The sequence below is a fragment of the Plodia interpunctella genome, chromosome 18, assembly GCF_027563975.2.
Source record: "Plodia interpunctella isolate USDA-ARS_2022_Savannah chromosome 18, ilPloInte3.2, whole genome shotgun sequence".
NCBI classification, from domain to species: Eukaryota; Metazoa; Arthropoda; class Insecta; order Lepidoptera; family Pyralidae; genus Plodia; species Plodia interpunctella.
In genome coordinates this window covers 6,499,417-6,521,718 of record NC_071311.1, presented here as the reverse complement: position 1 = coordinate 6,521,718, position 22,302 = coordinate 6,499,417, and the positions used below count along the sequence as shown (strand labels likewise).

At 34.1% G+C, this 22,302-nt stretch overlaps 2 protein-coding genes and 1 long non-coding RNA gene across 4 annotated transcripts; 2 read left to right on the top strand and 1 right to left on the bottom strand.

Moving 5' to 3' along the window:
* Positions 1-97: 97 nt before the first annotated feature.
* LOC128677760 (uncharacterized) lies at positions 98-1,437 on the top strand. Its single transcript, XR_008405562.1, has 2 exons — positions 98-315; positions 571-1,437. It is a non-coding gene; the product is annotated as an uncharacterized LOC128677760 (long non-coding RNA).
* A 1,171-nt stretch (positions 1,438-2,608) lies between these two features.
* On the bottom strand, positions 2,609-5,503 carry LOC128677759 (zinc transporter 7-like). Its single transcript, XM_064436550.1, has 4 exons — positions 5,354-5,503; positions 5,101-5,146; positions 3,465-4,343; positions 2,609-3,008 (listed from the first exon to the last, which is right to left on the bottom strand). The coding sequence occupies exons 1-3, from the start codon at positions 5,366-5,368 to the stop codon at positions 4,159-4,161; spliced, it is 246 nt and encodes an 81-aa protein (XP_064292620.1). The 5' UTR covers positions 5,369-5,503; the 3' UTR covers positions 2,609-3,008; positions 3,465-4,158.
* A 3,724-nt stretch (positions 5,504-9,227) lies between these two features.
* LOC128677852 (uncharacterized) lies at positions 9,228-18,254 on the top strand. 2 transcript variants are annotated; one of them, XM_053758999.2, is made up of 5 exons: positions 9,228-11,352; positions 14,141-14,258; positions 16,239-16,537; positions 16,920-17,101; positions 18,136-18,254. In XM_053758999.2, exons 1-5 carry the CDS (start codon positions 11,350-11,352, stop codon positions 18,197-18,199), a joined length of 666 nt encoding a protein of 221 aa, XP_053614974.1. In that variant the 5' UTR covers positions 9,228-11,349; the 3' UTR covers positions 18,200-18,254. The 2 variants fall into 2 exon arrangements, with proteins under 2 accessions (XP_053614974.1, XP_053614973.1); XM_053758998.2 differs by lacking the exon at positions 9,228-11,352 and adding an exon at positions 11,510-13,655.
* Positions 18,255-22,302: the final 4,048 nt, after the last annotated feature.

Sequence of the window (22,302 nt, the reverse complement as noted above, 5' to 3'; positions counted from 1 at the left end):
GGAACTACACTCATACAATTAATTAGAGATGAAATTAACCCGGACATTCTCAACAGTTTCAAGAAGCGCGCGCCTCACATCCGTTGTCATGGACACCTCAAATTAAAACCTCAAGTTTTTGCTCTCATACCGCGATCTAATTATCCAGTTATTGTAGTCTTTAATTAGTTTCCTGTTAATAGCTCCGATAATTATCTAATTTGCGACACGCTGGCTTCCCATGTCCTTCTCGAGATATAAAAGGATCGTGAGATTTTTCTCTGATATATTCTTCAGGCTTCACATTCGCCGGACTGAATTATGGGAAAATTTCAGGTAAGTTCATTTTTATCATAGAATTTTTTAATAAAAAACTTCACGCATCTTTTAAAAACGTATAGACTTGTAAATCTATTGGAAGCAAAATTTAAATAAGCTATTCATTATTTTTATATCGTACCAAAAAGTAACGATTTCTGTTTCAATGTAAGTACAGTCGGGAGCAGATAACTGACTGCCTATGACTCATCACGTAACTATTACATATACCCTATTACATTTACATAAATTTTACACATAATAAATTTCCAGTTTCTCTTCACACTAAGCCTGCTGTTGCTGGCCACGGCAGCGACAGCAGCCGACGACGTCACCACAACCACCGAAGCTCCGCTGACCACTGCCACCATCGCCAGCACAGCATCAGACGCCGTTGGTGCTACCACCAATAATACTGCCACAGATGTGCCCGCGGCTAGTAGATAGATTTTAAAAAAACTAGAGAAAACATGGTACTAACCGCAAACTCGCTGAAGACAATTTATTCTTATTTTATCAGGCGCTAATGAAAGTATAAATTCGTCCTTATCACTTTTCTAATTTTACATTTCATGAGATGTCTCCCATACATACATATAACTAACATTATTGCTATATGTATGTCTATGTATGCTATAAGTATATCTACTTATATCAATAATATTTGACAAAGAATATGTTAAATGGAATACCACCTTTTTCGGTTTAGGTACAACCTGTGAAGTAAAACAAAGGAGTCAAAAATCGAATCATTTTGTCATAAATTTGATCTGCACAGCTACTTTTTCGCGTCATTTTCTAAAACAATAGGTATTCATCCAAACTATAAACTTAGCATAAGTACCTATATATCGGAATGATTATAGGATATGGTGTGTAAAAGAGTATAATAATTGGAAAGCTTTAGATAGGTAGGTACCTACTCAAAAACTATGTTAATAAAAGTAACGTACCTACTTATATATCAGAAGAAGAAATTATTTATTTTAAAAAAGTAAAGGAAGGTAAATTTAAAAGTAAATGAATGGTTCTTTAAAGGAATTACTGGACATATAAACAAACAGACACGTTGAGGACATCATTTGTTTAGTGAGTTTGCAACATTGTGCCATAGAAAAATCAATTAAATAATTATACAAATTACAATGTTTTATTAAATCCCATTTCAACTTTGCATATTAAAATAATATGTATAATAAGCTCATTTATTTCCTCATAAAAAATATAATGGCGGAAAAAAATACGATGTGCATAATAGCATAATGACATAAGTCTCGAAAAACTCCACTAATCAAATTAGGTACAGTCAACAGCACATCAAGTTACCCTGCATGAACCTCTATGGCGGCGTGGTAATAGCGGCGAATTTGCAATGAATTAGGGTAGGTTCACATGGTGTTGACTGTACCATATTGAGTAGGTATTTTTCTTAGTAAACAAAATGTTATTACTAATCGAATGTTTCTGTTTCGGGGAAAAATCACTATTGTTTCTATTGGACGCTAGATGCATTCTACCTAAGTATAAGTATGTTTTAAACAAGTTGATGTACTTGCTGTACCTACCTACTTCCAAAAAACATTAAATACCTACTCTGAAGTATCTACTTATCTATGTTCTCGTTGCATTCTGGAATGCGAAGCCGGGTGTCAACATAAAAAGTTAAGCTAACAATTTTGAAGATTTCGGAATAACCGTACCTAATGAAGATTTGGCGGTGATTTCACAATCAGCCGTTGCCTGACGTCAACCCTCTTTGGGAATGTTATTGTTGCTTACAGCTGCGAAATCTATGTTCTTCTTAGTGCGAAGTCTTAGTCGAATCCTAGGCACAGAAGGTTACACGCCCTTATTGCCGTACTATTGATAAATAGATTAACATTGTCATTTTCCCTGCAATGTTGCATTTTAATTGCTTTACCTACTTATAACTGTAGCTATTTTTGCGATTAAAATACTTGCAACTTTACTAATAACAAAGGTTTAAGGTGTAAACAACAATTTATTGAACTTAATTGTTTCCCAGTAAATCGTACTGTAACATACCAGCGAAGTAGCGCTATTTCTAGTCCTACGTTATCAACGTCCACATATACTGTCTCTTTTTCCCATATCGTGTGGACGAAATGATATGCTACGTGTTTTATATAACATGGTAGCCCCTAGAAAGAAACTTACTTCGATCCATATTTCCCTACCTATGCATGCAAAATTTCAAAAAGTTTGGTAGAAAAGATATACATGTAAAAAAATAAAATATAAAACTCACTTTTTCATTTAAACTTGTTGAGATTGAAATTAAAAGACGAAATTAGCTGCAGCTTACTTTATTGCTTCATACACAATTAATTATATATATTACTCGGCTTGTTCAGCACAAATTTTCAACAAAATCTAGGTACTATGCAGTTACATTTTGTACAATAATACGGCTAGCCAGAATTTTGACAACATCCAAATAGATCTGCGACATTCGTGCCAAAAAGCCTTGCTTAGCTTAGGTCAGTTTTTTGGGTAGATTCAATCGATTTTTGCTATTATTTTCTGCCTAAACTGGGCAGCTTGGTGTCGGGCAGTTTGGGGGCATCAGGCAGTTTGGGAGCGTCGGGTAGCTTGGGTGCGTCGGGAAGCTTCTGGTCAGGCTGTTTCAAGTCCCCGGGCATGTCCAGGCTGACAGCCACGGATGCCAACATCAGCACGCACACGAGAAACTGCCAAGTAAATTCCATTAGTATTACCAAAGTTTTCGTTGCTTGTGTTTTATTTACATACGACATAAGTTATACGACCCTCGGCCATGAAGAATGAGACTCTTGACGGGTGAATGGTCTGTTTCACCACTTTCTGATAAAAGGTAACGCTAGCTAAGTTAACAGAGAAATTAAATTCTATACACATCTGCCTGAAATTATTAGCCATATCCAAGGAATGCAAGTTTGTCTAAATGCTACTTGTAAAAATATATTATTTGTCTCTCCAACATTAAATATCATTAATATACGTACTAAGTATATGTATACGTACCTAAATGGTTAATATTTCTTTTCATTTTTATTCGCCGTTTTATTTATAAATGATGTGAAACAAAATATGACATTTGGATTACAGCGATAATGGCAACAATGTTCGAGTGAAAAATATAAAAATATAATTCAAAGATTACTTACCACAACCCGAGACATTATCAAGCTGTTCCTTTAACAATGACATCCTGAACATCCTCACATGTCCTTATATAAATGGCATGAACCATTAAACGCAATTAAGCCATCAATAGCTAATTAACACGCAATTTCCACCATAACAATGAAATTAGACAAAACATTCTCACATTTAGTAAAGTTTGTGATGAGAATATCTACAGTCTTCAATCCATTTCCCTTTTTAAATTGATTTCATTAATCTCTTAATACTGATATAATCTCGATGTATTAAAAACTATAAAAGTGTTTAGTGTTATGCTTCTAATACGAAATGACATGATACGAGATCAATTTTCAAAAAAATTGTCATTGTGTGTCTTATACGTTTTTGTAACTACAATTTATTTATTAGGTACTCTGTAGTGTAGGAAAGTAAAAACCTTTTTAAATAACAATTGGTTATTTCTATCATAAAATGTGATTTCAACATTGTTAATCCCATATTAATTGTAATCAACAGCCTATAAGAAGCATCAACACATTTTTTTATAAAAACGAATCAAATATTACTTACATAAGTACAATATAAATAGGGGAATAAGAAATAGGACATGTCTTTGTCAAATAAGAAAAAATACGAGGTAAATCAAAAGCACAGTTTTAAAAAACATTAGGTATATTGAGTATAGTCCAATAGTTTCGGTACGAATCAGTAAATTTAATGGCCGCCATGTTGACTGTGGTCGTTGCCTCCGTGTCCGCCATGTTGGTCATGCCCATGGCCGTGTTTAAAGTCCCCATGGCCGTGGTCCTTTTCATGTCCTCCATTCCCTTGGTGAACTTCGCCATGACCATAGTCCCCTCCGTGGCCACCATGCCCAGCGTAATCATGCCCCGCTGAAGCTAGGAATCAAATCGGTGTATAAAATAATGTTTTAAATATCAATAAATAAACAATAATATTGTTATTTATCGTATATTTATTACACATTATAGGGGTAAAAGTCTATGTACTGCGTAAATTTGTATAACATTGTAACGCACGTGTAGGTCTAATTGTGGGTGTCGGTGCTATATCAAAATTAAAGTCTCAAATCTTGAGCGTCATGCAAACCTCAAAATAACTATAACCTAACTAAAATCCGAAGTGCAATCCATTGATGATAAATTATTATGCAATTAATTTATAGACTTAATTATTTTTTCTAATTAAACGTTATAAAAATAGATTAGTAGTTTTAAGATTAGTTTTAAGTTTATTTTATTGTAATTTTTCTCTCTTAGCTCTAATTGACAAAAATTATGTTAAAAAATGTAACTATTAAATTTATTAAATAAGACAAAAAATTCTCACCTATAAAGTTTATAGGGACATTTAGAGTAAAGTTAGTGATGAGAAAATCTACAGATTTCATTCCATTCCCCTTTTTACATTGACTTAATGAATAATTAAGTCCACGTCGATATATTCAAAACTATAAAAGTGTTTGGTGTTATGCTTCTACAGCGAAGTGACATGATGACACAACATCAAAAATTAACAAATTACAAATATGCTGTTGAAGAGGAAGAAAAAACAGAGACGGCTATCACCTATTTATTACACATAACTAAGAAATACATAAATTGAAAGTACTAGTAGTTATTGATAAAAACTTACCTTCTGGCGCAACAGCAGCTACAGCAATCAATGCCAGAGCAAAAACCTGTAAAAGAAATAATTTGTTAATTTCAGGAACCTGATATTAGTTATAATTAGGGTCATAACTAACTACTCCTCAAGTAGGTACAAATAATCACATTTTTTATATAATTAAAATCTACACAAAGTCCTAAAAACTCTAAAGCTTGTATCCAAACGAAAACATCCTCAAAAAACCAGTTCCTTAAATGATAAAAAACATATGACTTACCAAAAAGCTGTTCATTTTGTAAGTATTATTTCTCAATTCACCACTGATTTTATCACTAAAAGTCCCCACACTGATGATCTAAGGGCAGATCTCGTCTTATATACGGATTTATGGGACCTACAAGATGTCATTCTGACCTCAACACTCGTGGTATTCTTGCATCTATAATTTTGCGATGTCGCATCGACTTTCAAAAATATGATATTTGCTTAATTAACTTTATTTATTCACTAGCTTTTTCCCGCGGCTCCGCCAGCGTGATCTTAGCACGAGAAAAATTATTTTTCCGGAATGAAGGTACCCTACATTCTCCCAAATTTCAAAATATTTAAGCGTGAAAAGAAAGACCAAATCAAATAAAAAATCTTACACTAATATTTATAATATTAGCGTCATAAGTCCAAAACTATATATGGTTTTGGACTTATCGTCCATCAATAAGAGCTTCATTTACGTGACTATAGAACTAACAACTATATATATTTCGAAGAAAAGTAGCAGCTGACCCTCAACTCTGACGCTTAACGACTTAGGAACCGGGAAATGCTCAAAGGGAGAGAGAGCCCTAAAAAATCCTGCTTCAGTGATTGTAACGATGTCTTTTTTTAATTACTAACCTTTTGTTTTGTTTACTTTACATACACACATACTAAGGTAATATTATTTACCTTTGTCAACGCTCTCTAGTATTTTATAAATATCATGTTTAAAAGCTTTTAGGCACACATCCATTGGATTATAATTTAGAACAATACCAACAAATGCTTGTAAAATATTAGTATTGTATTGTAATATGTTTTGTGTGTTAACAAATAAATAAATAAATTTATGAAATAAATTAATACACTAAACATCTCGCTAAATAATAATTTATGTGACACATTAAAGGATACATAATAAGGGCAAGGCTATAATAATTGGATAAGCACATATCGTCGGATGTTTCGAGTCCAATCCGTCATTCGTCAAACATTGCGTACACTATTGACTGTGCCGTCTATGATTGTGGTTCTCTGTCATCAGCACTTGGTGAGCATGGTCGTCTCCGTGGCTCACTTGGTGAAGGCTTGCGTGACTTTCATGATTGTGGGACGCCACATGATTGTGAGGGTCCCCTATGTGGTTGTTGTGCTCTGGCACAAGATGTGAATGGTCGGGCTCGACTTCATGGCTTCCCTGGCGAAAGGCTACGTGATTTTCATGAGCATGGTCCACTTCTCCATGAAGTATTTTCACATTGTCGCCATCGTCAACATCGACGACAATATCTACGAAAGAAGTAGAATTATCCTCATCAGCTTATCCCACTAGTAAAGCATTTATGGATGGATATGGAGTATGAACCATGACCTAGCACGCAAGCTGAATGCAGACTGCAGACTACTACTGGGACGAAATAATATTACAGAAAAATATTATCCATAATTTTTATTTACACGCTCCACGTGATCGAAAAAATACTGTAGTAAATATAAATAAAATAGAAATGATTCAATGAATGATATAAATATGTACTTACTTATTGGTTTTGCAACTGCTACGGCAATGAAAGCCAAGGCAAATATCTGGAAAAACATTAAGTTTAGTTGGTGATATGTAGTATTTATGAAACAAATTGTTGGATTTTGTATTGGATAGAACGCCACGCTGTTCTATCCAATGCAAAGCCCAACAATTGGAGAAAAGGAGTTGCGGGAGAGATTTGCCCAGCAGTGGGACGGAATAGGATAAAAAAAAATATGCTGGAACATCTATATAGGCTGGAGCACACATAACCGAAGAGCATGCATAGAGCGAAGAGTGATGATTATAGAGGAAGCGGTTAAGATTTGACAGGATCGTGGCAAGCGGAAATCGGTCTGCCTACCCTATGGGAAACAGGCGTGATAATATTTGGCCACCCAAATCAAAAAGGACCTTATGGCGCCCGGCATTACGCCATTATAGCCGTTGTTTTGTATTCCAACAACGGCAATAGTGCCATTAGGTCCTTTTGATTTGGACAGTCATATATGTATGCATGTATCAATATCGGTTTCGAGACATTTTTATTTATAAGTTTTTATGTTCTGAGCCGTTTAGGCCATAATTAGTTGCCTGAAATGAACACGTTAACTTTTACAATTTACTAAGAAACAACTTAATCCAAAAGTTAAAATCAGCGTATCACTCTCACCAAACAGCGGTTCATGTTTTAGTTTCAATGTCTCACAATTCACTTCTACAAATCAACTCAATAACGAAGCAATGGCTTTCTACTTTTATAGTGATTTACTGAAATATACAAGATGTTAGCTGATGTATTTATTTATTACGATGTTGCATCGACTTTAGGAAATGTGACATAAAGCCAACTTAGTGCCTAGAAAAAAGCATCCTAAATTTTGTGCAACCCTATTCAATGAATCCTCGTTGAATAATGGTTAACGGTTTACTAAACAATAAATTAAGCACAGAGGTCTAATATTTATATAGGGAGTTAAAATTACCTGTATACCGGGGTGGTATGACATGGTACCTTCCTATGTAGGTAACATAGGAAGGTACCATGTCATACCACCCCGTATAGGTATTTTGTTACACCCTGTATAATGTAGCGCTGGTTATAAGTATTTTATTTTTGTTTGTAGTTTATTATTTTATTGCCGCTATTCTGAAACCACAAAACCTTTATTATGGTGTAGGTTCACATTGCCCTTTCATAAGGGCCATATTTCATCAGCACGAGAAGAATATTCTCATAATAATTATTTTTAGTAAAACAGAAATTCGTTTTGTTCAGAAGATCGCAATTAAAACAAATGAATGAAAGAAGCTATCAAATTTCATTTCTATATCAATTGAAGTAATGGAGGGGATGCCTTTGCCCAGAATTGGGATACTTGACGGCTCTAAGTTACATAAATCCATGTTATTAATGTTAACGTGTGTTTGTTTGTCCGACTTTTACGTCAAAACGAAGCAACGGATTGAGGTTATTTTTGGTAAGGAGATAGCTGGAGATCTGGAGAGTGTCATAGGCTACTTTTAGCCTTAATTTAGTAACTAAGTATTTATATACTGACAATCGAAAATCTACAGCCCGAGCTAGTAGCTTATGGTGCTGACACAGTGTTGAACAGAAAAGCGGTGGAGCGCGCGAGATTTGTGCGGGATTTGCGTGAGGAATGCCTGTAAAGGCACAGGTATACTTAATATATTAGACAATATCTCGTCTCCACTCTAGTGAGGTTCTGCCCTTACAACAAGCCATTTGTTACAATGTAAATTTATAGCCATCTTGATTATGTCATCCTTAGTATTCCATAATCGACACAACATTGCATCTATAACGCGTAATTGTAATTATTTGGTAAACAGTCGACAAGTAACTACTTAATTTGTATAACTGGATATCTCATTAGTTAACTTTCTGCATGCTATCCGGATTTTATACAGATTGCTTTTTTATGCACTGCACTATTTTTTTGCAATATACTCAGTATGGAATACAAAAATTTCCAAAAGAGAAATAATGTGGAAGTTTTTGTATTATTAAAGATTTATTAAAGAACGAAGAATTTCGACTTTGCATACAATTTCGCTCGGCTTATCACCCAATTTGTATGGGAGATCAAAAAATCGTCAACTTCGAAATCGATCGACACTGTATACTGTTTACCTATACTATATATATATATATATATATATATATATATATATATAAATATATATATATATATATAGTATAGGTAAACAGTATATATAAATATATATATATGTATATATATATACAAATTTTGTGAGCTAATATGATGAAACTGAATCGGTATACAGTGTCGATCGATTTCGATATATATAAATCGAGTTTTTTATCATTGTCATTATATAAAAACCTTTTGTTTCCATGTTTATACGTAACTTGAAATCATATGTACAATAAAATAGGTTTGTCGATATAAAGTTGATCTTGTTATGGTAATTTAGAAAACATCATACATCCATTGCCCCATGACTGCCACTGAACAAACGTGTTGGATTTTTTACTTTTATTTCTATGAACTAAGGCGTGTCCAGTTACAAAAAAAAAACAAAGAGCAATTTGTTACAAGTGTAAACAATTGGTCACGCGTTAAAATCTTAGCGTGTAGTTTAAGTAAGTAACAAAAATCATGTAAATTCTCACGTGTATCACGTTTCATTTTCGTTTGAAAAGCCCTTAAGCCGAGGGACCGCGTAAAAACAAACCAAAAAAATTTAAAGATTTGACTGTGATCGTACCGGCAGCTTGCCAGTTGTCAATCCTCCTTGGAAATACTATTGTTACCTATCAGTTGCAAAGGCTATGTGACCCTTAGTAGTGACTAAGGGCCACATGTCCTACGATGTGTCGTACGGAGGATTGTAGTGGTCCTGTTTTAGGGCGGTACCACACAACACAGAGTTATTTTTTCTGATTAATAAAGTATTTCCTTTATAAAAATGGGAGTCCTTTTAAAGAAAATAAAAAATGCATGTATACTTAAGATTGTTCAGCCATAATAGTTATTTAATTTTATTTAAAGCATCTTTAATTCCTTCCGAGCAAATAAGCAAAAATGTGTTTTTTTATTTATATTATTTTTTTAATTTATTATAACTGGTTTAGAGTAATAAGGAAAAGATTAGTTGATTATCAAGTTCTGTCATATAAATTTCGAATTTTATTAAATTGAACGAAACCAGGCCCACGGGAAAGTACCTAACCATCGTATTCGAATGTAAATTTTTGTTTACAATATACAAATATAAATCTCCAAGAATATGGAACTGAGTCATCTCAAAAAAAATATTTTCAATTATTTCATCAACCAATCAATTTGGGTTGAGGACTTTGATAACGTTGTTTACTAACACAAAAACATATTTCCTTCCTGAATGTGTTACTATGAACGTGTTATTTATTATTTCAAACATTCAAATTAGGTATAACTACCTATAAAGTCGGATTATTATTTTAAATGATGTGTGTCCAGAAGCAAAAGCATTTATGATTGTTATTTCAGCACACGAAACGGTCGATCAAAAGGGTGCGCAGTTACCTTGCAGAGAATGCTGCTGCCTTCTTGGAGCCCTTCCTCGCGGCGTCGGGCTGAAACCTCTGCTTTTTTATAATTATTTTAGTTAAGTTTGGATTTACGTCCAAAAGAGTTCAACAAACTCAAGTTATAAGAAACTAAAAATCACCATAAACGTGATATTTAATGTAGCTGTCGAACAAACATATCTGCAAACCATGGATTTAGTAAGTACATCGTACAGAGTATACCTACTAATTCCATGTTACAAACATGTTAGCAAGTTGTTCATGTCATTTAATATGGTCTTAAAGAACGGTAGAACACTACACGTTAGAACTATACTTAGTATACCTACTTACATATTAGTATTTTTTATATGTATGTACTACTAAATTGAAGGATAAATAAATAAAAACAAAAACATTTATAAGTACTTACATAATAATAAAATAAAATAAAAACAAAAAAACAGAAAATATAATCACTTATATTTATCAATTATAATTAGTTACAAATTAATTGCATTGTATGTCTTGTATCTGTATAACAAATATGTATAAATAACTCAATATTTTTATTTTATATTTATCATGTCTGCTGATGTTTCTTCCAACGCATGCTTCTTCTATTAGCTACATAATTTGTATCAGAATATTTATAATAAGGATAATAAGCCCCAGTCTTTCTGTTGAAGACCAGATATGGAGGCATGTAGCCGGAGTAGCTGACCATTTCAGGAGTCCAGTTTCGGCGGTACGCGCTTCTTTTTGACTTAATTTTGTGTTTCTTCTTATGTTTCAGTTCGTGTGTCAAATATTCTGAATCGGTTCGGTCCAAGGTGTTAGAGGTGCCGATGGAAGTCCCATGTTTTTTTCCAGTTACAGCCAATAGAATCATTGATAGCAGAAGAAACTGGAAAGAAAGCAATATTAGATCTACTTAGATTCATGTGGATGGATGGTAACTTGAGATACAGGATTCTCCTTGTTCTACATTTTGTTAATCTATCAATTGCCTAAGTAGATTAAAAACCTTTGACATAAAATAAATAATATGGGCTCATGAGGCCTAAAAGTGAGTTTAAGACTTATGTCATGGAGATAGTAACTAAAATAATTTAAAATTTAAAGTTATTATTATTCATTAAATTTTATCACTTTAAAAACAAACAGAATATTCCCATATAATACCTACTACTGACACCTATTTTTTTAACCAACAAACTGGCTTTACAAATTTTCTTTACAAGATTCATTATTAAAACAATATTCTCACAGATTTATTTGAGTTATAAATATAAAATATATTGGGACAAATCACACAGATTGAGCTAGCCCCAAAATAAGTCCGAGACTTGTGTTATGGGATACTAACTCAACTATACTATATTTTATAACAAATACATATATAGATAAACATCCAAGATCCGGGCCAATCGGAAAATGATCATTTTCCATCAAGACCCGACCGGGGATCGAACCCGGGACCTCTCGGTTCAGTGGCAAGAACTTTACCAGTGCGCCACTGAGGTCGTGTTACTTGCGGACATCCCATGATAATTAATTTATATATCAGTCCGATAACAGCTATTGGTAGACTGACTTTTACCAAATCTGTTGATCACAAAAATCCGCATTTAAGTATCTACATACATACCTGGAAAATCATCAGTCGTAAGAGTTCCATCCTATAGTTATTATAGTAAAAATCACAATCTACACACAAAACGAACAGTACATGGTCCAAAATCCTTCAAACAGTGAAACCCCTTTGATCTTCACTCTTATATTGACGTTACTTTCAAATACCATTCAATGTAGACCACTTTCTTCGCCTAAAAATCTGTAGAGTTAATATTAAGAAAGTAAAAATATTTATTTAGAAAACATATCGAGAAAACATAATAAGAAGATTGAAAACGTATTTTATATTTAGGCGGGTTGCAGCTATACTGCACGTATTCAACGGGTCGTGACTCGTGTTGCAGACGCATTAGGTGTGTGGCAGCCTTAAATTATATTAAAACCTAACGAATTTAAAAATTAAAAATATAAAAAAATGCCCGAGGACGTTAAATAGAAGCTAATGAAAAACGATTTTTTTTTAGACAAGTCACATGACGCACATGACGTCGTGACGTCATTTTTATCATGAAAAACATGATTCTCTTTGGGCCATTAAAAATTAAATTTTAATTGTAACAGTTTTATCTAATTCTTGTTCGTGGAATTTAAATGAGGAAAACATATGCTTGTTCTGAGAATAGGAACATGTATCTTGCTATATATTCTTTATCTATCATAATAATGTATATATAATTTAAAGTTTCATTATTTTCACATGGATAAAAAATATTGCGATATTTTTATAACAACAACAGCTCTACATCTTTTTGCCAACGCAAGTATTGAATAAAACAATTAACATATGCGTGCTTATTACTCGTGACACACTTACTTCCTGACCTCTTTGACGCACATTAGACTGCTCTGTTCAGTTTAGATCAAAATTGGAAACTATATCTGAACGTTTTCCGGTTCCTTGTTGTCGGAGCCCAGGATCCGTTTTCCTACTATTCTTCTCCACTTCTCCACATATTCGACATGGTTTAGGCGCACATATCCTGCTTATCGACATCAGCCTATGACTTTTGTATGGTCTGTCTCATCTAAGACTATTCCTGGTTTCTTCCTCAGCCGTTGAGAGTCGGAGCTCAGGCTCCGCTAAACTTTGGTGTCAGTCTATAATAAAGTACTCTGTGATATGGTAATTGGTATGCAGTCAATCATGCTACTTTCGGAACACAAATCAGATAAAACATTATTGTTTTTTATATTTGTGATTCAAAATACCTATAAGGATAAGGCAATGACAAAACTAAGCAATTTTGTTCACATGTTATTTACCGTAAATAATATTATTATTATTCGTAATCCATATAACTTAAAAGTACCAATATATAGTGCCATCCAAGAACGATAATAAAATTAAATTTGATTTGTTGAGAATTCCAAAAGCATGATGTAAAAGTAATTAGTTAAAAACCTGGTCAATCAAAGTGATTAGCTTAAGTTAATTCAAGGTGCTTAAATTACGATGGTCAACTTAAAACAATCTACCAAAATACTTTGCAGATAATTAGGTTTTGCAATTTTATTTTAGTATAAGAATATATATATAGTAAGAAATTGATCAGAGTTTGTGATCAAGTGACATAGACAAGTGAAAATTTAGAAATGGAGTTAAAATTAGTTATTTTATCGGTGAGTGTACTTATATATATATATATACCATGGAATTATAATTCCGTAGTGCTTATGAAATCCATGACATACACTAACAATTCAAAAAATAATCAAAGTCGTTGCTTAACTAAATGTTTGTCACAATCTTAGTCCAACAAAGTTTGTAAATAAATAATATTTAGATATATAAAATACATTTGTCGTGTGATTTCAAGAATAGTGTCTCTTTCGCCAAATTCTTGTAAATGTTCTCTAATATTTGTAAATTGTCATATAGTTTCTTAAGTAACTGCCCTAGCGCCATGTCTGTGAGACTATCTCAAGAGGGCGCAGTTTTTCTCTATTTTAAGTTGAATAACATCGTTTCCTATACTATTTTCGATAGACTTGCTCGTTACATGTTATGAATTATATGTGTGATTTTTTTATTTATTAAATAAAAAAAATACACATAAATGCCTTCCTTAAACATTAACTCAGCAAAGTCTTGTCTTGTATTCCAGTTCGCGTGCCTCTCATGCCTGGTGCCACCAGCATACTGCACAGAGCTGAGCACCCAGCTAGCTGCAGCAGGTGCCGCGACGGGTGCAGGGGTCCTGGCCAAAGGCGCCGTTCTTAAAGGTTCACCTCATATTCTCTATACTCATGTGGTAGATTTCATAGAGTACTTGCTTTCGACGGGGGAAAACATCGTGAGGAAAGCTGCGCTTTGGTAGATTATTTGGTTAGTGTATGCAACTAGTTGCCACTAGAGGGCCGTCAGTTGTGGTAAAGGTCATGTCAGATGCTTTCAGGCGACTCACACTGACACCAGTGTTAGCAATAAATCTCGATCGAAAGACTTATATATTTATTTAATCATTGTTTTCTTGAGAAGTCGTGGTATAGTTAGACCAAAGGCAAGCAGTGGTTTAGTTAAACCACTGCTTGCCTTTGGTCTAACTATTACTAAAGTAGATATTCTACTACTGCTATTTACAGTTGTAAATAGCAGTAGTAGAATATCTACTTTCTCTCTCTCTTTCAATCATCTTCGCATGTTCCCGGTTGATTGAAAGATTTGGAGGACGTCTACCCTCTTTGAAATGCTATCGTTGCCTATCAGCAGAATGAAACCACACGCCGCAGTAGAATATATACCTATATATTTAATGGTTATCAGGTTTTTCTATAAGAGCGTGTCCCCATCGCTCCGTCGTGCTCCATTGTTGTCTATAGAGTTTGACACCGACAACTTCATTTGACAACTTCAACTGCGTTTTCGACGACTTCATACAATTTCTACGTTCGATGGATTTAGTAAGTACTTCACGGAGTACCTACTAATTCCATGCTATATTCTTCTTCGTTGATTCTTCGACGCAGGACGTCACAGCGCAACTGAGCAATGGAACATGCTCTAAATCGGACCATTTGGTACTTATATGAAAATGTGAACTTTCATCTGACGACCTCGGTGGCGCACGCAGTGGTAAAGTGCTTGCCTCTGAACCGAGAGGTCCCGGGTTGGATCCCCGGTCGGGTCATGATGGAAAATGATCTTTTTCTGATTGGCCCGAGTCTTGGATGTTTATCTATATATGTATTTGTTACAAAATATAGTATCGTTGATTTAGTATCCCATTACACAAGTCTCGAACTTACTTCGGGTCTAGATCAATCTGTGTGATTTGTCCTAATATATTTGTTTATTTATCTATAGACCAAAATTTTCGATTTTTCAGAGAATCGTAGTTTAATTTCATCAATGTATTAAACAAACAAACGCTTAGTTTTGTAGCCATTATTTTTGTTTTTATTCTTCCTAATCAGTAAAAAAACCCGTTAATTACTGCCAATCTTACTGACCCCCAATGACACGTGTTATGATAATATTGTTTAAAACAGACATGTACTAACACTAAGTTATTTTATTTTAATAAATATAAATAACTTACTTTTTCAGTTCCAATAATAAATGGAAAGGATAATTTCATTTATACATAAACAAAATTAATTTTAGTACAATTATACTTACAAGAATTAAGATAAAACTATGAATTAAGAAAAAACATACGTGATCATAATTAAACTCACACTAAAAATTTCGATAAAAATGTCCCGCAAATAATTGTCATTGAAGTCTAGATCATGGAATTAGTAAGTGCTCGGAGTACCAACTAATTCCATGGCGTAGATATCCAAAATGAAATATTGGTACCTAACAATTGTTAGGTAGGTACCAATATTTCGTTTTACGGCAATCAGAGATCAACAAAAAGAAATAAATACTACCAACAATATAGATCTAGAAGGGCCCCGCGCGGCCCTGACCAACAAAATTAAATACCTAAGTCTTCCTAGAGTATTATACAACCTACCTATAGTATGTATACAACGGCTGAAGAGCAACCGGGAAAACGCTCAGATGAGAGAGAGAGAGAGGATATCGATTATGAAAACTTGAAGAAAACAGATTCTACCTACATTTGTTTTTTTAGAAATATTGACTGACATTACGTAATGTTCTTATCATGGAATCAGTAGGTACTCCGACGAAGTACTTATTAAATCCATGGTTCTTATATCAGTGACTGACATTTCCTATTTTTTTTTAATCAGGCGCTGCACTGGTTGCCGCGAAAGCCGCCGTGGTCAAAGGGCTAGCAGTGTTAGCTGCGAAGGGCGTGCTGCTCGGCGGTGCAGCCGTGCTGGGAGCCAAGGCACTGAAAGCTGTCGCGGCTTTGAAAGCCGGAGCCGCACTGGCACACGCCAAGCCAGTGGTGGTAGAGAAGCCAGTGGTCGTAGAGAAGCCAATACTTGTGGAGAAGCCAGTGCTGGTGGAAAAACCTGTGCTGATGCATGTCGCGAAACCTCATCTGGTGCATAAACCTGTATTAGTACAGCCTTTCACATACCAGGTAAGTAATTTACATCAACGCAAGTTTAATAACCAAAATTTGTCTGAATCACATGAAGTGCCTTAATGGGATGAGGTTCTTCGAAGCGAAAGCGCATCTAATGAGGCGCATCTTATGTCGACTGTAGTCTATTGACAAACAGTTCGCCAACTAGTTGCCACTAGACGGCCGTCGGTAGTGCTGAAAGTCACGTCAGGTAAAATCTGACACAAGCGTTAACAATAACACACTCAATAAGAAAAAAAAGTGTGGTTCTTATTTAAAACATATTCCATATCGCCATTATGCATTATTTCCTATAATATAATCATGTATTTTTATAAAATTATGTACCAACAATAAAGATAACAAACAAACTTCTGACTCAAAACTTCTGCGACAGGTTCCCGAACCATCAACAGTGCTGAGCCCGCCCAGCCCATCCAAGATCGCGGACAGATTGAACAACCTCGTCAGCGTCACGTCAGACGCGGTCACCAAGAAGACAGCGGCTGTTGGAGAGCTGCTTGCCTCACTTCTACCCAGCACGACTGTGGTCGACCCACCGCGACCTCTAGTGTACCAGTAAGTATACAAACGTGATTGAAGTGGTGGTGGTTCAGCGGTTAAGAGCGCCTGTGAACCGACAGATCTCAGGTTCGAATCCTACAAGCGCCGCGTTTGTATAAAACTGATTATGCAATAAGTGATCATTTTCACGAAAGATTTAAAAAAATCGTGACGAAACCAATTTGAACTAAACTGGCACTTAGACTAGTTTATTAGTGTGCATGAGACTACTTGTAACTAAGTACTGATCAGTCGTATAATTTCTAAACGCTTCTGTTACTAGTCACGTCATGATGTGGTCACCAACAAGACAGCAGCTGGTACAGCCGGCTTGTCTCGCTTCTGCAAGACTGTAGTCAACCCGTTTAGTGTATGAATTTCATCATTGTCTATTTCCTGACATTGTTGATGTCATTCCATGATACTGATCATATTATACGATCACAAGAAAAGACATCGTTGACAAATCACTTGCCTCTCTTCCAGTGAGCGAGTTTGTGTTGTGGTTAACTCGCCTCAACATTTGATTAACTCGCCACAAATTTACAAGTGTACAAGATCGATAACAAACCTAATCGCCTTCAGTCAAAAATCTATTTACTTGAACACCGCTTCCCGCGTTCTAATTGTTATCAAGTACTTCATCAAATTAGCGTTAATTGTCAAACCATAAATGGACATAATGAACTTAGCCATATAAATTAGCCTCTTTCAATAAGCACGTAACTATATGTAAATAAACATTGCGTGACTCACCACGCCTGGTTTTATTGGTTATAGTGGAATTTTACCAAGAATACAGATGCACTTCTTTGATGCGTAATATCGGATATCACAAATTCAATTAATTAACGCTTTTTGCACACTTTCCTTATATTCATTTCATGAAATCGCTTCTACAAATTGCAGGGAAGCAAGATATAAATTATTACCGATAGACGATAACAGAAGATATGAAACCTGGGGCAAAATGTAGTTTATTATAAAAATATGTCGCTTCGCTATCTTGCTTTGATGGTGTCATTCTAATAAACTTTCTTTATTTGCAGAATAGTGTCAGCGCCAAAGTTCTATCCCGTGCCATTATTCGAAAAAAATGTCGAGAAGAAGTAATTATTGTTATTTAATTTATTCCTATTATTTAAATAAATTATATAAATTAAATTAATTATGGCGTTTCTAATCAACTTAGTACCAAACTATATAAATGCATCGAACATCTCAGTGTACAAATCGGCTGTCTAAAATCAAAACCATGTAACTCACTATTTTGAAACATTTGTTTCAATATTTTTTTTCACTGTGTAGGTCCAATATTAGTCAAAACTAATGACTCACTTAATTTTGATTTTGGACAGTCAAAATGATACATACCTATAAAATCAACTCTGACGGTTGGGTAAACGCAAAGTAAAATGAATGGAAATCCTTGAAAATGTTATGAAAAATGAAAATTAGAAAACTGATCCAGAAGGGAAAAGATTTGAATTATGTACATGGAAATTAAGTAGTAACATCCTAAGTACGAGGTAGGGGCTTCGCATCCGAGATGATGCAATGTTTATACCAACCTGTTTAATTTTGTATGTAGGTATATCTTATGATTGTTCATGTTCAGCTAGCGAACCAAATATAATAAAATCACACACTGAATAGGCATGCTCTGCTTCAAGATTTTCAGGAGACTTAAAAGGTTTTTATGACGAAAAATAATTGTGCCCGTAAAAATTTCACACCAGCGAAGCCGCAGGCAAATGCTTGTAAATAATAAATCTTTATTGCATGAAAAAAATCGGCTTCGAGTCTGACATCACCTTTTGGGCAAAAAACGCCTCCTATAGCATTTTTAGTTTTTTAATTTTTTACATGAACAACCTTAGTGTTGTGTTCATGTTATACAAAGTTCTCGCATCATTGAGTGCGATAAATAGAAGTTATGTGCACTCGATGATTGATCGATTATATTTGATGAATATGAATAAACTCGACATTTATTCATCATTCATTTAGCAAATTAGTATCGATCGGCACAAGAAAATAAACTTTGTTTAAATTAAACATTACACAGGACATATTTAGCATTTATTAATTAAAGTACCTAGATGACGAAAAGTTTTGCCAAAAACCAACAACAATACAATCTGTATTGCATTGGCAAGTGATGAATATACCTGATCAATTAGTCTGTCTGTATTGCCTAACCGTAGCAACATTGACACGCACCAGTCGCTGTGTTTTTTTATTTCAGTTTCAGTAAAACTCGTAATGCTAAAGACTGAACAGTCTAATAAGTAGTTGCATGAGAAACCACTTGTCAATTCTCGATTATTTATAATTAGAATGATGGCAAATGAGCAGTCACAGTCTGAGGCAAAAATGTTCACAGTAGGTATATCTTTAGCCAAGGTTCGGAAGAAATCAATTCCCATATGGGAAGCGAAGTAATTAGACTGAAATTTCAACTGTGGCTAACACTCTACTTTTCATTTAGAATATAAGAAAGTTTATAGATAGTACAAATAAAAAATAAAACCGATTAATAATCATAAATGTTCTGATATTTAAGTGCGGTAAGTTGAAAATTACAGCCGAGGCGATATTTCTAACAAGAAAATAGAGGCTGTAATTTTCGAAGCGCACGTATGTCATATGACGTTTTATAACATATTTGCGAGGAATTAAATAAAACTCGGAAAACGAATAAATCTTTAATTACTTGTTAAAGAACAATTTTTAAAATTGATTGAGGCTTTGAGTAGCCGCTTTCGCTTTTGAGACTTGTGGCGGTGTCAAATTAATAATGTCATCACTACTTGACGATATTTTCAAATAAAAACAATACAGCGAAAAGAAAAAGCGCGCGGAATAATTTTACTTGTTCACAAATTAGCAATGCTCGCCGCACATCAGCGCTTTTTTTAGGCAAAGGCATAAAAAACAGCCAGTGTTATAAAGCAAATTAATATATTTATATTTTGTTACAGATAAATGATTGTAATTTATTGTCAAAATTAATTTAAAGAATATTCAATGATTATTTATTTTATCTTCTGAAGTTAATTTTATTCAAAAAATGTTGACCACTTTTGTAATATAAAAACTCTTTGTTAAGATTTTTTTAATCGTTCGTTTTTAAACGGAACAGCTATATAAACCCGGCGTTTTATTTAAGTATAAAAAAACTTGTACGTTTTACATTACATTGTCGCACAAGTGCGTAATGAGACACGCACAATACGATTTTGAAATTGGTGAAATGAATATAAAACTGATTAATTTTTATTTCGGTACAGCTTCCAATTAGAATATGGAACGCGAGTCATTGGTGCAGGCCATAGATTTATTAACCTAGTTGTACGCCACGAACTTAGACCTCGTAGAACACAATAATTTTTTATAAAATTTAATATTTCAAAAACGACTGAACTAATTTTGATGCCCCACGAACTTAATAATTATATTGGCATATCCTACATATCTTTTAAATTTCATCAAAATCGGACCAACGCTACCCTCGCTCGGTCAATAAATTCACACTGGCTGCAGAAACTTGCAAGACCACCGTAACACATTTTTTTATTCCAGATTTTCAAAAATTATAAACTGTTCGATTTATAAACCTTTTATGAGTTCTATTTTTTAAATGTGTTTTTATAGATATTTTTAGTTAGTGGGATTTCTTCAACGGAATCGGATCAAAATTAAATATACACTTTATATACAAATATATACTTTCAGAGTATGAGACATGAAAATTTCCTTTCTTTGGATTCATGAAAACTTTCGTAAAAGTTATTTTTTTCAATCAAAATATATAAGACTTTTTCTACTATTGCTAACTTCATATAATGTTTGCGGCCATAACAAATGTCAGCTAGCTAGTTGTATTTTTGTTTGCTGATGGATAAACATTATTAATACCAGATTATACGCATGAAAAGTTATACTAAATGGGATCAATCCGAAAGTATGCACGTTCGGATTGATCCCATTTAGCATGACTTTTCATGCGTACTTGTCCAAATGGTGTCCAAATGACTGCTAAAATGATACTACTTGATTTATGTACTTGTTTGACTGATGAAATTTTTTTCAAATATCCATACTACGAAAGAATGAAAGTGAAAGATCTGACAAAATTACAAAACTCTCATATCTACTTGCAGATTACATCTGATGAAGCAGGAAAACTTCAATCAAACATTCAGATAAAATTGATAACGATTTCCCAGTTATTTTAAAGAGCGATGCACTCCCTTGACGTCAACTGCATATCGTATTACATCTGTTCCTCGCAGGAACTACACAGGTTCAACTATATTCCGATTAAATTAAGATAAATAATCTGGAGCGTGGATTCTGCCGCTAACTGTATCAGCTGATCAGGTCATGACTCTAGATACGTACTGATATATTTATCCACATACTCACACAAACCTACTCACGAATGTGTGTTATTAAATATGTATTAACATCCACCTTTGACTTTAGAAGACAGCATAATTAGGGCTACGATAATCCCCCACACGGTAATATTGGTAATTAATCGTTGGTCTTACCAGGATCAAAATCAAATCATTTGTTCAGAAATTAGGCCTTCACAGGCACTTTTTCACGTCATAGTCTAAATTAAATGATGTTTACCAAAGCTACAAACTAGCTAGTAGTTTGTAGCTTTGGTAAACATCATTTAATTATTATTTCGGAACGATGTGTATTATTTCGGAACGACCACTGCTGAGAAGAAATGCCGAAAGAAACTCATTCAAACAGTGTTGGTCCCTATTATGCTAGAAGGGCTTACCATTTTTTAAATATAAATTTATGCATAATTTTTTATCAGTAATATAACAATGTAACTCTTGGATCTTACTAAATACTATATAAATGGACAACAATCAACATTGAGCATTAAACTTGTATCATGGGTCGTATGGACACATTTAAACAGAAACGGACACAACACAACCAGCACCGCGGACAGATATTTGTGATCACAGATATAAATATTTGCTGGGAGTCGAACCCAGGACCTCCAGATAGTGGGCGGACATGGTGAAAAGTACGTGGCGGAAAAATTCTCGAACTAATCAAATCAGATAGGTACTTTATTCTAACGTCAAAAATAAAATGTTATATGGACCTCGTATGACTTGTATGTATTGTGACGAACCGGAGTTTTGGAGTTTGGGATCAAAAAATAGTAAATCTCGTAA